Source organism: Electrona antarctica (genome assembly GCF_951216825.1).
Source record: "Electrona antarctica genome assembly, chromosome: 23".
NCBI lineage: Eukaryota > Metazoa > Chordata > Actinopteri > Myctophiformes > Myctophidae > Electrona > Electrona antarctica.
In genome coordinates, this window is record NC_136804.1 from 31,222,142 (window position 1) to 31,239,172 (window position 17,031).

Here is a 17,031-nt window from a genome sequence, read left to right on the forward strand (position 1 = left end):
ATTTTATATATCTTTTTTTTTTCTTCTCCCATTTCTTTTTTACAAGTTGTGGATGGGGGGGGGGGGGGGTGGAGAATGGAGAATCCTCTTGAATTCGTATTATATAATATATGTATATAATATATATGTATATTATATACATATAGTATAATATAATATATATATGTATATAATTTGTATTATTGAGAATGAATGTGCCACAAGTCGAGGGTGTGAGGATTTGTTTATTTTTCTCAGATTGTCTCAGTCAGTATATGCAACCAAGCTTTTTTTATTTATTTTAAAATTCTTCTTGAAATCTGTGCTCCGATGTCTGCTGCAGGACACAAACATTGTGACGGCATATTGTGACGACATATTGTGACGACATATTTAGGCAGGAATGTTTGGTGGGAGAGTGACAAATAGTGTAAGTATGACTGTACACAGTGGGAAATAACATCTGCCAGTTGAGAATGGAATGTTTAATGAATTTTGACTGCGAGGTTGGTTTATATATATGTATGTAGCAGAGTGGCTCGGAGCCTCAGCCTGATGGCCTCAAAAGTCTATCTCCCCCGGTCCAGAGCGAGCAGTACTTAACCCATTTTTGGCGGGAACCCCTTTTGGTGTTAGCATTACGTTATGCTTTAGCTATTGAAAAAATTTGATCTACAAGCTCATAGCGCGCCACCGAGTGGCGCGCTATGAACTTGTAGGTCTGCTATTTTTGAAAAATCGAAGAACGACTGACATAGAAACATAGCTTTTTCAGAAAACCGTCAGGATGTAGAAGACATTTTTAGAATCTGACCTCAGGTCAAAATGGGTTAAGATATTGGACTTTCACACGGGTTCGAATCCCCTGCGTTACATACAGTATATATCAACCACTTTGGCAAGTAACCATGCAGCCATGACTAGGTGGTTCCTTTCTATTCTGGCAGTCATATGTTGATGTTAACCCATTTTGACCTGAGATCAGATTTTAAAAAATGTCTTCTACGTCCTGACAGTTTTCTGAAAAAGCTATGTTTCTATGTCAGTGGTTCTTCGACTTTTTTAAAATAGCAGACATACAAGCTCGTAGCGCGCCACTCGGTGGCGCGCTATGAGCTTGTAGATCTGCTATTTTATGATATATCAATCAATCAATATATCACCCTATCAATGATATATCTGTGAAGATATACCGTACCAGCAGTGGATCTGGGAGAGTCGTTACATTCTCATTTACGAGCTATTGACCATGCAGCCTGTGGCCATCTTTCCATTAAGTTAACTAGACCTGTACGTGCCCAGGGGACTTGGCCAAGTAATCAATTGTCAGTTGTGGGGTTGCCATGGCAATCAATTGGCTGAGGCAGAGGCTAGAAATTGCACAGGTGAGGGGACTGACAGCCCATACATTTACAGAAAAGTCCTATCTGATTGACAGCCCATACAGTACATCCAAACAGAAAAGTCCTATCTGATTGACAGCCCATACATCCAAACAGAAAAGTCCTATCTGATTGTATTAAACGACATCAAACTCACCAAAATTGCAGCTGTATGAAAAGCTTGAATTATCCTCTTTCTATCAGCAAAAGTGTTTGTTTCATAAAGATCCACTGTAGACATGGTATGACCTACTGACTGTCAAGATTTGAGTTTGGAAGTGCTCGTTGGATATCACTCCACAGCCCTGCGTTAGCTGCGTATACCACCTGTGAATTTGCATATAATGCGGGAGGCAATAGGATGTTGCTTTACTGATAACGAGTGCTTCCAAACTCCCATGACAAGTTGGCCTGCATATAGTCAATTGCCTGCATTCCAGCCTAGAATGTTCGGGTCAGAATGATATCACGTTATTGCCATAATGGGTTCCCGCAACAAAAACAAGCATCTTGTTCAGAGATAATGATTTGGGTACCTCCGATTGGGCCTCTTAATTAAACTCAATTTATACTTCATCACATACTGCATGTCGCTTGCCAAAAAAGCACCGATCCACAAGCTGGCAGCGTGTATACATTTAGGGAGGATTACACCTTATCCCAATGAGTCATCTGCGTACTCATACTTCGATCCCACAACATCACCGCCCACTATTCAAGTAATGTAATCCCTTTCTTGAAGAGTCTTATTTTCAATCTTGAGCTTGCATCTGAGTGGATCCGACCCCCATTGTCGTATGAATGATAAAGCAAGCCTAGGTCAGGCTTTAGAATTTAGATCCAATCATTGGTGCAATTCTAACGTGCCCCGTGGTGGTGTACTCGACTGTATGCATGGGGTTGTGCTTGCGTGTGTACAACACATGTTGTGTTGGTTGAAATGAAGGAATAAATATCATGTGCCAAAAATGAAAACATGCTGGTTCTAATCGAATGTTTTTGATTATGTCAGAAATGTTACAAGACTTGTCATGTCTAAAAGGGGAAAAAATTAAATTATTGTGAAATTAAAACTCATGTTACATTGACATTCTTGAGGTTAATATCTTGCCGATTCTGTGACTTCTTATACTTTTTTTATAAATAGAAGCTGTCCTCGGCATGTTCGAGAGTGATCCCTCTATTAGCTGCATCTTCGATACAGAAGATGACAGGAGCATTATTTTGTCAAAACTGTAATTTTCCAAGCTGGAGTGTGGGTGGGTTTCCATCACAAGCTCAATAGTTACTTTAGAAAGAAAGATGCATTCTTCTCACATCACCCATGCAATGATGCAAACGAGAAAAAGACGAGAAAGTAAGAGTAAAGATTAGACATCTCCTTTTGGCCAGTCACAGCTACACATTGTACCCAAGGTAAATTACACTGCACTTGGTGGACCTTATTGGATCTGCAGGCTCAATTTAAAGGAATCGTGACATTAAAAAATGTCTTAATGTTTTCTGTGCTCAATGTTACCCCAAAAAAACCTGTTTTCATTGCAGCTGAAAAGGCTTCAGAACACAGAGGTTTTCTCACAGAAAATCCACTGAATGTTCCAAGTTCAGGTTGTGTGGGTGTAAGTGAGGTCATAAAACCTAAAAGAAATATGAAAAATATAAAAATGAAAATTGAATGTCATGAAACCTTTAAGCTTTGTCAGCAATAACAATTTGAGTTGGAAATACATCTTTTTTTGTTGTAGTTGTTGTTGAGCGACATGTTAGTGTCACGTGAGGAAGTATAAAAGCCATCCATCACCATCCATGCCACTGATTGAATACAAACCCTATATCAGGGGTCCTCAACTGGCGGACCGCGGTCCACGACCGGACCGCGGACCACCTCTCTGTGGACCCTGGGCAAAATAAATAAATAATAATATATATATATATTTATTTATTTTTTTGGGGGGGGGGGGGGGGGGGGGGGGGGGGGGTAGTGAATCATGGTGTGTGTGTGATATGAAATATCCAGTGCCTCGCCAGTGCCTCCCCAGTGTCCCCCCCAGTGCCTCCCCAGTGTCCACCAAGTGCCTCCCCAGTGCCTGCCCAGTGTCCACCAAGTGCCTCCCCAGTGTCCACCAAGTGCCTCCCCAGTGTCCACCAAGTGCCTCCCCAGTGCCTGCCCAGTGTCTGCCCAGTGTCTGCCCAGTGCCTCCCCGGTACCTTCCCAGTGCCCCCCTGAGTGGCTCCCCAGTGTCCCCCTGAGTGCCTCCCCAGTGTCCCCCTGAGTGCCTCCCCAGTGTCCCCCTGAGTGCCTCCCCAGTGCCTCCCCAGTGTCCCCCCAGTGTCCCCCCAGTGCCTCCCCAGTGTCCCCCAGTGTCTCCCCAGTGCCTCCCCAGTGTCTGCCCAGTAATTCATTAATTAATCAAAATTTTCGGAGCGCGGCGGCCCGCGTCGCGCTCATGGGACCGGAATTTAGTCGTTTTCAAAAAATAATAGTGGACCTTCAGCAATTCTAGTTGAGGACCCCTGCCCTATATGGACCAGTGATAAGAGGTTTGATTCCAAAAATGGTCCCACCCAAACTTAACATGTATGTTCTTGTGGATAAACGTGTCCACTGGAAGCCGGTATTTTTTTAGTATTTTTAATTTTTCTTAATGTGGATTTGAAATGTGTGAACTTAACATGTACCATCTCGCAAGGATTATTGTGTGTTCGGCACATTTTGTCACTTCTTCTGATAAGTATGCGCACATTTAGAGTTGTATGTGAAAGTGATCAAAAGACCTGACATGGTCAATTTGGTCATGGATATTATTGATTTAAAATTAAAATAGAATGAAAAGGGGGGGGGGGGGCGAATCCTCACGTCTTCACTACTGTTTTATTCATGTTTTGTGTTGTAGGCCTACACTACACAGTATAATTATGTTGCAGAAATGTTTATAATCTACCCCAGTTCGTGCATTTGGCTTATTCTGCTGGCTAAATGCCATGTCGACGGATAAGACTCCACAGTCTTCATTCATTCAAGGCATTTACAGCTGAAAGGAAAATGGCATGTCATTGCATGCAGGCTAGCTATCTTTAGAAATGTTGTTAGTTGAGCCTAATAACCAGGACCTCGTGTCATTTTCGGCAGATTTGCAATGTGTCTAGACAACATCTATAGCTTAAAATAGAATGTTACTGTCCACACACTGTGGGATGTGGTGGTCTTGGATTTTATTTTACAAGCCAGGTGCAGCAGCTGCCTTGTTTAATTGGTGTTGTTGTGACCCAACCACTGAACCACAGACCTTTTTTCAACCAGTGGTCCAGGGAAATTGTATCGAACGACAATAAAATATTTAGGTTTTGGCTCTGAGAGGCTAAATGTCATCAAATGGTGGTCCGTGGCTCAAATGCCCAATAAATAATGGACCTTGATATGAAAACGCTTGAAAACCAACGGTCTAAAACGTAGGACCCTACTCAGTCAACGCTATAAAATCCTCTGTTATTGGTCTATTATTTTGGTTCCAGTCTTGGATTTTACAGACTCCAATAAGGGAATAAAGGAACAGCCAGCATGGTTTATTTACCTCTGACAAACTGGGCCTGATGGGCTAGATGCTAGAGTTCTCAAACTCGACCCGACGTTTTCTGGATGCTAAACAGTAGGGCCGGGCCTCTCTCTCTCTCTCTCTCTCTCTCTCTCTCTCTCTCTCTCTCGCTCTCTCTCGCTCTCTCGCTCTCTCTCGCTCTCTCGCTCTCTCTCGCTCTCTCTCGCTCTCTCGCTCTCTCTCTCTAAAAAAAGAAAAAAATATATATATATTGCATTTTTTTTTAAATAATAATACAAATAATAGTTCTGTTCTGTCTGTGTATTTATCTATTATGAAGATAGTGCTGACTGCTGACTGGCATTTCACTTTTACTCTGTGTACGGTTCTCAAATTGTGCTCAAACCTGACCCGGTCGGACGTTTTAGGGCCGTGTCGAGCCTAAAATCTATGCTAGTATTCCTTCATTTGTACCTTTGAGTCTTGCACCTATTAGTTTGTAAATACATCAAAGATCTATAATGGATAAAGCCTTGGCCTGGAAGAGAGGTCATCAGGTGGTCCCCAGAGTGTTTCGACCCTTAACCACTGCACTCTCCAGTTGGCGGGTCAGCAGTGATTGGCCAAATCACTGCCCCTCTCATACAGGCTTCCAGCTATTGTCCTTTCTGGTGTTTTTGAGTCAAGGTGGGTTGTTTGAGCCTTCTCTGCGTCTGTGTTACTGTCGTCGTTGTTGCCGTTGAATCTGTCCTATAGCGAGTCTCTCTCCTCCCCTCGATCCTCTCGGGAGACTCTGGGGCATTGCTCATTCATAAAAGCAAAGTAAGCAAAGTTCTTTGTTTACCCAGGGAAGTGGACTAAGCTCGAGATGCTTGTTTACAGCCACACCCTGCTCATAGAACATTTCATGGTAGGGGTTCAATGCCTTGCTCAAGGGCACTTCAGCGGTGGTAATTTTAACGTGCCAGTCCGGGGATTTGAGCTGGCGACCTTCCGGTATCAAGACCGCTCCGCAAACCGTTCGGCCACCGCTGCCACTAATACGTACGTTATGTAGCTTGCATGGTGCCCTCTTTTGTGAGTGCTGCAACATGGGTTGCTAACCCCTGTTACCCTGCCAGTCTTTCCTGGAGGTCAGCTGTCTCTCCAGTGTCACCAACCTTCCTCGGTTGCAATCCAGACGTTCCTGGAGGTCACAGGGAATTCAGTTTTAGACTATATAGTCTTCTAATTTGGAGTGTTGCGGGTTTTCTGCTGTTGCAGTTTCTCTTTCTCACACAGACTCCTTTAAGCATAAGGACCCCATTGAGGAGTAGTGGTCTCTATAGGCACCCCTAGGGGTATTCTGACAGTGTGTAGATTGCGGTCGATCCGCAGATATAACCAAACGTGGGTCCATCGTTGCCACCTTAATGCTAAGGTCAAACAGCAGGGGGTCGTCGAAATGGAAACCGTTGAGAATCACTGGTCTAAAATAAACTCTGACAGGTCGATCACGTGACGCACGCACACACACACACACACACACACACACACGCACTCACACACGGAGACTCACACCATGTTGCAGGTGTAAAAGCCACAACTGTTTGTTTCCTGTGTAATAATGACACACACACACATGCACGCACGCATGCACGCACACACACACACACATACACACGCGCACACACACACACGTACACACGCGCACACACACACACACACACACACACACACACACACACACACACACACACACACCTGGTTGTAGAGACTGTTAACAGTTCTCTGTTTGTTTTCTGGAGGTGGGTGGCCTCTCTTTGTGGCCGTTTCAGTGGAGGGTAAAAGTACTCCTATGTTGTACTTAAGTAAAAGTACTCATTATGCAAAATGCCTCATTTCAAGCTTTCACAAATCTTTTGAAAATAGCAGATAGTACAAGCTCACGTCACAAGTCACAATGTGTCGAATCGCGATGCATTGTGAGCTTGTAGATCGGTTATATTTTCAAATGGCCACAATGTAAATGTTGTGTTTTGTAGTAATAAATCACAAAGTAACTAGTAACTAAAGTTTTCACATCATAAATGTAGTGGAGTAAAAAAAAAAGTAGCCTACAATATTTGGATCTGAGATGTAGTGGAGTAGAAGTAAGAATATTGGAAATGGGAAAATACTCAATTAAAGTACAAATATAACTCAAAATTGTACTTAAGTATATGCAGCTGTACCTAGTAGTTACTTTCCATGCATCACTGGGGCCCTTCCTTTGTGTGTAATGTAATGTGACACCCCAGGGAGGACAGGTGACACCTGGGCGTCACCACGAGGCCACACCCTCTGCTCTGTGCCGTGCGTTGGTTGAACTGTCTGTCGATACTACTCTCTCTCACCTGGACGTTGTTAGACAAGAACATGAGTTAAAAAACCCAAAACTGGACCTTTATGAATGAATCATCCAGGATCCAGCACACATCCCTGCGATGAGTTTGGAGCGTCTGAGAAGCCTGATGGACAGCGACCAGGCGTTCTTTAAGTCCGTGTTGCCTGCCTCGCAGCAGGAGGATCGCGGTCAGGACACCAGCCTGGCTCTGCCTCGGGAGGAACGGCTGATCGTTTCCACAAATTCTCCCACATCAACAACATCATCATCATCATCATCATGGTTCAGTTCAAACGATCGCAGCTTGAGGGTCCAACGGCAGGTTCAGCTCACACTGGCCCGCAGGGCCCAGGGGAAGAAAGCGGCATCCAACGGTAAATAATATCATTATAGCCTGGCTAATAATGGTTATTATAGCCTCATGGGTCTTTTTTTTAATAGTTTGTCTCGCTTGTTTTGTCCTTTCTATTCGTATCTGGCTTCATTGTCCCCTTTTGGCACCCTATAGTTTACCTAAAACGCCCCAAAACAGTCTCCCGAAACGTGGCTATCTAATGATTAGATAGATTAGATTCTAATCTATGGCTATGGGTATAGCCCTTAAACATGACTGTCATGTCAGTCATGATGCAACTTCACCCTGTTTTGCACCGTTTACAACTTTAAAGTATACATAAAAGTTCAGGTTTTTAATATAAAGTGCTCACCTCCAGAGCCACGGATGTTATAATCCTCCTCGGGTGGGTATTAGAACCCGTGCATGCCTTTATTGTTCAATAAAATGCATTTTTTTTATCAGATCGGTGGCCAGTTTCTCGGTTTTGGAGCATAATGCTTTCAAATAGGTGACCCCTATCGCTTGGAAGGTGTATTGCACTCTGATACATTATTATAACTCTATGATAAAATGGCCACCGATCGGATTAAAATGCGTTTTATTGAACAATACGGAAGGTACGGGTTCTAGTACCGAGCCGGGGAGGATCCATACATCCGTGGCTGTGGGGTGAGCACTTTATATTTGAAATCTGAATGTTTTATGTACACGTTAACGTTGTGGTGTTTTTCTTAAATTACAAACATCAGACAAAACATGTGTCGGCTGTGTCGCCTTCAAGTGACACTTCTCAATTGGACTCATATTTCCACTGTACTTAGGTGTGTGTGTGTCATATTTCCACTGTACTTAGGTGTGTGTGTGTGTGTGTGTGTGTGTGTGTGTGTGTGTGTGTGTGTGTGTGTGTGTGTGTGTGTGTGTGTGTGTGTGTGTGTGTGTGTGTGTGTGTGTGTGTGTGTGTGTGTGTGTGTGTGTGTGTGTGTGGCTACTGTATATGGGTAGCCCCTCTCGGAACCCTCGTAAAAGGTTTCTGACATTTGGATGTTTACCTTTTACGGAGGGTCCCTTGACAGTTATCGCCTGCAATCTAGGCGGACTTGGCCTCGCATATGTCCTTGCTGCGCTGTTTCAGTGATGGTTATATGTCTCTAAAGAAGCATATATCTGCAATAGGAGACAACGGAGACAACGGAAACCTCAGCGAACGGCGCAGAAGCCGTTAAGTATTTTTAATCTTTGTTAGACCGTTTTGGCAGCTCTGAAAAACATCCTGCATGTATGCGGTCGGCCAATCAGAGGCAGTAGCTAGCCAGCCACTGCTCGGGAGGCGGGACATGGGAAGTGAGGAAGAGATCATTTCAGAGCTGCCAAAACGGTCTAACAAAGATTAAAAATACTTAACGGCTTCTGCGCCGTTCGCTGAGGTTTCCGTTGTCTCCGTTGTCTCCTATTGCAGATATATGCTTCTTTAGAGACATATAACCATCACTGAAAATGTTGCGGGCGACAACTGTCAAGGGACCCTCCGTAAAAGGTAAACATCCAAATGTCAGAAACCTTTTACGAGGGTTCCGAGAGGGGCTAGTATATGGGTAGAGTAGACTACAGTAGCCCAGTGTTTCCCAAACAGTGGGTCGGGACCCATGTTTGGGTCGCGGACCAAATGTTATGGGTCACAACTCATGTAAAAAGCCCATTTTCTTTTCCTACATAAAAAAATATCTATCTATCTATCTATATCTATATAATTGTATACATTTTCAAACAAACACATCTAAGAAACTCCATAAATAAAATATGAAGTAGCAGATCAACAAGCACACGATGCGGTGCGAAGCAACCTAGTTGACCACCAAGTGTTCTTGTAGATCTGCTTTTTTCACTACTTTGGGTATATACAATAATACAGAGACCCTCTTGCAGTGGAATGTGTGTCTCACACACACGCAGATCTCGGGTCCAACAGGAAACTATACCATATCTGCTTTTGAAGTTGAACTTGTGTGATGTTTTAATGACCCTATTTATGGCTTATAGGCTAAACACGTTTTATTTTAGAATATGGAGAAGAAGTTATTGTGCGCAATAAGGTTTCAAATTAGAACATATTAGCCCCCAGAGTGCCAGACATTTACATAATACATGGCCTTGCGTCCGTGTAGCTTTACTTTATTTTTCCTTGCAAAATGTTGCCCCAAAACTGTATTTATTTTATTTCATAATTTGGCTTGATGGTCTCAAAATATTTATATGTTGTCTGATATATTATGACAGGCCTGAGAACACTAAATTATACTCAAAGTTACATTTGTCATTATGACTCATGATCTGACATGACAAGAAAATGAAATGAAACAGAAAATGCTATTATCCAAGTCAGGGGTTTACACACACTAAAGGTCTCAGAGGCACTTGCCCGTCGGGCAAGTACAGGTCATGCTCTGCTTGCCCAAAGGTCATGCCCACTTGCTCGAAAAGTAAATCATTTTTGAGTGGTGCTAAGCTAACCACTCCTATAGACAGAAATGTGTGTCCCTGGCTTGCTGGCTGGGTCTGTCCATCCGTCCGTCCGACCGTCTGAGTACGGAAATTGCGTTTGTTGACCACCAAGTGTAACTATTGCGAAGCCTAAAACACACACACACACACACACACACACACACACAGGCCGGGAGGAGTACAGTAAATAAATACAGTACAGTCCAGTACTACAGCATATGTACAGTACAGCACCACTCAGTTCAGATGGCTCTGATTTTTACTTACTGGGGCTGTGCGATTTAAAAAAAAAAAAAGTTTATGGCAAATATGTACATAGCTATGGATATGATTATGGCTTCACACTTGTTATGTGTGTAGCAACAGTTTAATCAGCTTGTACGGAAAACGGTGCTCTTATTTTACATTCCACAGACCAGAAGACAGAGCGCTCTGGCCACGTTCAGGTGTTTAGACAGATATCTGGTGTTGTGTTTATAGAGGAGACGTCTCCTCTTAAACAAGCACTTTCCCGGTCGGGCAAGCAGAAAGCAAACTCCACCTGTCCGAAAGTTTTATTTACCTGGGCAACCCATAGAGTATATAAAAGGATAGAGACTGATCTGGCGCGAAGCTCCGCCCCCTCCGCTATTCATGTCAGTGGAAGTTGCTCAGTGGCGTTTTGAAGCACCTGGAAGGACCGTCTCAAAACGTCTACTTCCGCATTTGCCAACCAAATTTTGGTTGGCAAATGCGGAAGTGCAACCGAGCGCTCTATGTTAAAGCCCAGCTGCACGGGGTTTCCCGGTCATGAATCTACGGGTCCGCCTGTAGTCCCTCCTCTTACCACTAGGGCCCAGTGCTTCAACGTTGGAGTGCCTCACTGGCCCCTTGGGGCAAACCTTAGTGTCGACGGCTGCAAGACAAGTGTAGCTTTTTGAGAACCACTCCAAGGAACAGCAAGGGGGGGGGGGGGAGTTGCACCACTCAGTTCACACGGGTGTGATTTTATTTGTGTATAGCTACCAGTGCCGTTTCCAAGAATGACATTTTAGGGAGGCAAACTACAAAACTGAAAAATGTTAATGTTAAGAGAATATTCAAGTATAATCAATGCATGTATTTTCATCCAATTAGTGACCCATTTCAACATTGCAATTACAGCTGCAACATTAACAACAATCGTGTTCAAGCATGTAGCGATGTCTCAAAACATGAGAGGACGGGGCTTGTACTTGAAAATATCAGACCTTCAGTTACCATAAATCTCTCTCAAACGCTAGGAGACCGACTATTTTGGCGAGAGGTTGTCAGTCTATCTGGTTTAACATGATGCGTAAATCAAATCATTGTCGCAATTGACTCTTGTTCGCTTTCCCAGGGAAGTAGCTAGTAATGACACAGTTCATATCAGAAACACTAAAGGTTTTCAAAGAGATTGTACCTGCCAGGTGAGTACGCTACAGGTGATGGCCCAGACCCCCACACCTCGCACCCCATGAGACAAAAGCAGAAATATACATTTTCATTCCTATATGAGTGAGGGTCGCGGCACAGAATGGATGAGCGAGCCCCTGAATCTCCCCCTGAATGGGCGAGGAGCTAATCTGCTGCCCACTAATAGTTCTTGGGTTTTGTGGTGGTGTTTTTCAAGTTGGGGAGGCAGCTGTTTGTTTGATTGATTGAATTTTTTATTTCACAGTGTCAAACGAAAGCACAAGTCGATACAAAAACTGCTACTTTGAGGACGAAACCGAAAAGCACTAGACTTGTTTACATTAAGGTCCTCCATTTTCAATTCATCAGAACATTTAAAGACGTACAGATGTACACTTCTATGAAAAAAACAGGGAAATCATCTATCGTCAATCATCATCATCAATCGTCTCCCTTGCCTCTATGGTAGATACGCGCCTGATAGCTACTCTTATTTGAATAACCTGGAGGCTGGAGCCTAGGTAGGTGAATGAAACCAATTCATTGACATTTAAACTATTTTAAACACTGGCTTATGCACTGTAGAACAGTGTTGATTTTGACAGCAAAATTTGGATTTAGTTTTAGTCAGTCTTTGGAATGAAACTTATATTTATTGATCTGAAGTATTTTAGTGCTGGTCTACTTTCAGTCGACTAAATGTCATATTTGATTTTTGTTGACTAAATCTACAGTTGATTTTGTTGACTAAAATGTATTTTGGCGGGCCTTGATGCCGTCGTAATGGCTGATTTTACACTTGCTGAAAATAGCCGATCTACAAGCTCACAACGCGTCGCAGCGTGACGCGTTGTGAGCTTGTAGAAGATTGTAGATCGGCTATTGTCAATATATTTAGTCTTAGTTTTAGTCATCATAGCTAAGTTTTCATTTAGTTTCCAATTAGTTTTCGTCAGTGAAAAATGTTTTTCACACATTTTTCGTCGCTTAGCTTTAGTCGACGAAATCAAAACTGCTGCAAATGACCTCATGGATCCATAGGCTACTGTTTGACTACACACACACACACACACAACACTAAACAATAGGTTCTGTGGTGGTCAAGCGTAGACTGGTTTGTCTGCTTCTATTGTTGGGAAGTTGAGCGGTAACTGTAGACACTGGGAGTAGCACGCTGCTGTCCAAAATGATCCAAAGGTCGTGATGATGAGCCCAAAGGGAGATGATGTTTTTTGTTTAGTTCTTTTGCATATGACAATAGTGTGTGTGTGTTCTGTTCATGTGTGTTAAATTCAACGTAACTCTACCGTACTTTGTCATTGTCGGTACTAGGCTGTAAACATTTTGAACACACCAAAGCATGCGATGTGAATGCCATGCTTTTGCAACTAGGGGTTCAACAATTAATCATACAAATGAATTTTGATTGATTATAGAAACAAAATATATAATGACATCATCATTCATTAATATTCAATGACCCTATGGCCCCTACTTTGTGAATGTCATTGTGTGTGTGACACTATTGTGCGACAAATTATAAAATAGGTCTTAAGTCGATAAGGATAATTGATTTGTTGTGATATATATATATATATATATATATATATATCAAAAAAATATTAAGAACCCCGCTTCGCGAAAACTAGTTTAATCAAACAATTATTAATAGAATAACCGCTATGAAAATAAGTTACAGCCGCTATTGAGGACCATATATTACATGTAGCCTACGGTAATGAATTTGCATCAATGTCTTTCAGGGAGTATCCATTTACAGAAAAGCATCTCATTTCAAAGCCCAGATCCCAGAAATGGAGCTTCACTAAACATGAAGGTAAGAAGCACGCACGTACGCACACACGCACGTAAAATACAATGACATCCATAATGTCAACAGTATTATCAGTACAATAACCACACCCTACAGTGAATAGAATGATACAGTATCCGTTCAGAATGTCAGAACTCAGAGTCAGCATGCATTAAAGTTCTCAGTCGCCAAGACTGATTTCAGTCACTTGGATTCCATAGAAGCCAGCGTGTTTTCTACGGAATGTTGTGCAGCGAAAGTAGCCTATGTACAAGCTCTCAATGTGTCTGTTTGTAGATTGGCTATCTAAGGTTATTATTATTTTAAGATTAGAGCATTTGAAGTGGTCAAATGCTCTAATGTTGTGCTCTAAAGTGTTCAGAAGCATCTTCCATCAACTCTCTCTGATTTCTTCTCCTGGTTGGCAAAGCAAAGTTCAAAGCAAAGTTATTTGTTTACCCAGGGAAGTGGACTAAGCTTGAGATGCTTGTTTACAGCCACACCCTGCTCATAGAACATTTCATGGTAGGGGTTCAATGCCTTGCTCAAGGGCACTTCAGTGGTGGTAATTTTAACGTGCCGGTCCGGTGATTCGAACTGGCGACCTTCCGGTATCAAGACCGCTCCACAAACCGTTCGGCCACCGCTGCCGCTAAGAACAGAAGCTGTATGTAGAACAGCAGGAACAATATCACTAAAACCTAACTTTACAGTTTACACATTGTGTTATTGTTTAGGAAACCTTGCTAGGGGAGGGAGGCGCGTGCTCCTTTCACCCTGTTTCACGAATAATCACACAAGATACTGAACCTTAGTGTGGGGTCCGCTTTAGTAGGAGTTTTGTCCCCTCAGCTATCGTGGCATTAAACAAACTGCCCGCCGATAGGATGGTTCTGTGTACAGCGGGGACCTCATGTTTATATATTGTCTTGGTGATAGGTTTTTCTGTGTTTGTTTTGTTGTAGGTGTTTTGAACACACCTGTGAAGATGAATATCCTTCGGGACAATAAAGATTTCTATTAAATATTTATGAAACCCACAGACAGATTCAACCTCGCCTCGCTCCATATTTTGTGCAAATAGGGATGCCCTGTTGAAAGTGGTTCAATATCGGGACACTTCAGCTGCCTATTTGTTGATACTGATGATGTCAAAGATGAGACTAGATGAATCCACAGTGCATATATTAATTTTATTATAATGTAAATAAAAATATGTAGCCTATGCTCTTAAATATTCACAATTTCCTGAATGTTTATGAATGCATGAATGAACTAGAAAGTGGTTGCCGCAGTGGCTTACATATGCCACTCCCACTGATATTGCCAGCCAATTACAATGTCACGTCACCCCTGCGATCATGCGTAAGTAATTCGGAGGGGATTTATCCCCCAAAAATCATGTTTTTGCGACAAACGGTTACATTTCTCGCATTTGCGGCGCCCCCTATGGATGAAAATAGAATTGCTTTTGGTACTTGGTTGATTGAACCACCCGCGACATGTGATTCAAATTTGGGATGGATTGGACATTCCGTTCGTGATTTATGGCATTTTTTGTGATATAGGCCCCTCCTACTAACTTCGGACGACGATTACGGCCGAACGATACGCACTACCAAATTTCTGCCGATGGTGTTTTAATCGGATAGGTCCAGAGATCATGTGTGCTGATTTTTGTGAGATTTGGACAAAATCTGTAGAAGAAGCAGCAAAAAGTGTGTTTTGGATAAAATTCTAAATGGCGGAAAATCTATCATGACGCAAATGGGGGTGGCCTATATGGGGAGATGCGTCATGACCCAAGGAAGTGTGTGTGTGCGTGTGCGTGTGCGCGTGCATGCGTGTGTCTGTGACTCTGTGTGTAGAGCCTAATTGCACAAATAGTAGACCTACAAGCTGCGTGCGTGCGTGCGTGCGTATGCATGCATGCGTGTGTCTGTGACTGTGTGTAGAGCCTAATTGCACAAATAGTAGACCTACAAGCTACGTGCGTGTGCGCGCCCGCGCGTATGCATGCGTGTGTCTGTGACTGTGTGTAGAGCCTAATTGCACAAATAGTAGACCTACAAGCTGCGTGCGTGCGTGCGTGCGTGCGTATGCATGCATGCGTGTGTCTGTGACTGTGTGTAGAGCCTAATTGCACAAATAGCAGACCTACAAGCTCACAAGGTTTCGCAGAGCAACTCATTGAGATCTTGTAACTCTAATGTCAGCCCTGTAATTAAGCCCTTATATGTCTCAGGTGTGGGAGAGTAAAACCGTGCCAGCACTATGACTGGGAGATTTCAATGGGCCTGAATAGGGAAAAACCTATGCCCGAACAAATTGCTCTATCGCAAAAAGTAAAAGTCGAATGCAAATATTTTTTCCGCTGTGAGTGGCCTGAGACATTGAGGTACAACATGTACGATTGTGGTGTTGGTACGATCGAAAATGTGGTTATAAGAGCGAGTTAAGAATTGTCTTCGCGATCATTTCCTCGTAAGAATTATTCAATGGGCAGCTTGACTGTATTTGTGTCACTTAAAAGGCCGTAGTTCACATTCTGTATGTATCTGTGCTTTGGTGGTCACATTGTGTGAAAGAGGACATGTGTGGCTACAAAATGACCAAAGAACATCCGTGTAAAAAAAAACCCACGTTGACTCAATTTAATTAAAACTAAGATATTCACTAAAAAATCTTAATATTTTCATGACCACGAAATCGCTATAGCATAGCAACCCGGTCAGCTGTGCTCTGGGGGAACAGAGCAGCTGATCTTTATGTTTTGATTAGGCGTTCGTTCCATCATGCTCGTTTGAAGCATGACTATTGATGGCTGTTTCAACCAATCGGCTTGCTTCCTCGAATCGACCTGTTGTATAATCCTTCATTAATCCTCCTTTTCTCTTCCCCCCCCCCCCCCCCCATATAGGTGCATTATTTTCCCTCTGCTTCTCAGACTCAGGTGAACGGAACAGGCTTTAGCCAGCGCTCCCTCTCCAGCGGTCACTTACGAAGACCGTCCCGCAGGATAGAGGTAATAATAGTAAAAATCACACCTGTGTGAACTGAGTGGTGTAAGGTCTTATATAGCCTGATCAGCTCTGATCTGACGTAATGTCTGACGTAATGAAATGTGAAATCACACCCGGGTGAACTGGGTGACCGTAGCAACCATGCTATTTTTTACGAACAGACAGACAGACAGACAGACAGACACGTAAACTAACAAAGCCAGTCGTAGGAGTGGTTTACACCACTCAATAACTAGAAATGCACTCTGTCGAGGTGCCAACTTGCGCCTTGCAACACAAGTAGGCCATACATGGCCTACTTGTATAGCACTTTTCATGACATGAAATGCAGCTGTTTTATCCTTTAGCAGTGCTTTACAGAGCAATGGAGAAAATGGAAAAGAAAAGCAAGGCATAAAACAACATAAAAATTGCAGTGAGATCAACTAAAAGCAAGAGTGTAGAAGTAGGTCTTGAGCTGTGCTTTAAAAAATGTCTGAAAGTATTGTGGAAGTTTGTTCCACGCCGTCAGCCCGTAGAAGCAGAAAGCTGCTTCACCGTGTTTTTAATTTTTAGTTGCCATTTTGTAGGCACATCGAGCAGGCCTGCAGTGGAGGACCTGTGGGGGGGTATATCTATAAAAAAAAGTCTGGGACCGAGTCCACTTCAATTCGGCATTGAGTAGCGCAAACATCGATCACTCTC

The 17,031-nt window shown here is 43.0% G+C and overlaps 1 protein-coding gene across 1 annotated transcript in view; it reads left to right on the forward strand.

Moving 5' to 3' along the window:
- The first annotated feature begins 7,182 nt into the window (after positions 1-7,182).
- Positions 7,183-17,031, forward strand: part of pkp2 (plakophilin 2) — a 46,434-nt gene continuing 36,585 nt past the window's right edge. The window contains exons 1-3 of the mRNA XM_079494769.1: positions 7,183-7,633; positions 13,275-13,348; positions 16,245-16,349. Coding sequence (XP_079350895.1) covers positions 7,360-7,633; positions 13,275-13,348; positions 16,245-16,349 — 453 coding nt within the window. The 5' untranslated portion in view covers positions 7,183-7,359. The remainder of the gene's footprint in view (positions 7,634-13,274; positions 13,349-16,244; positions 16,350-17,031) is intronic.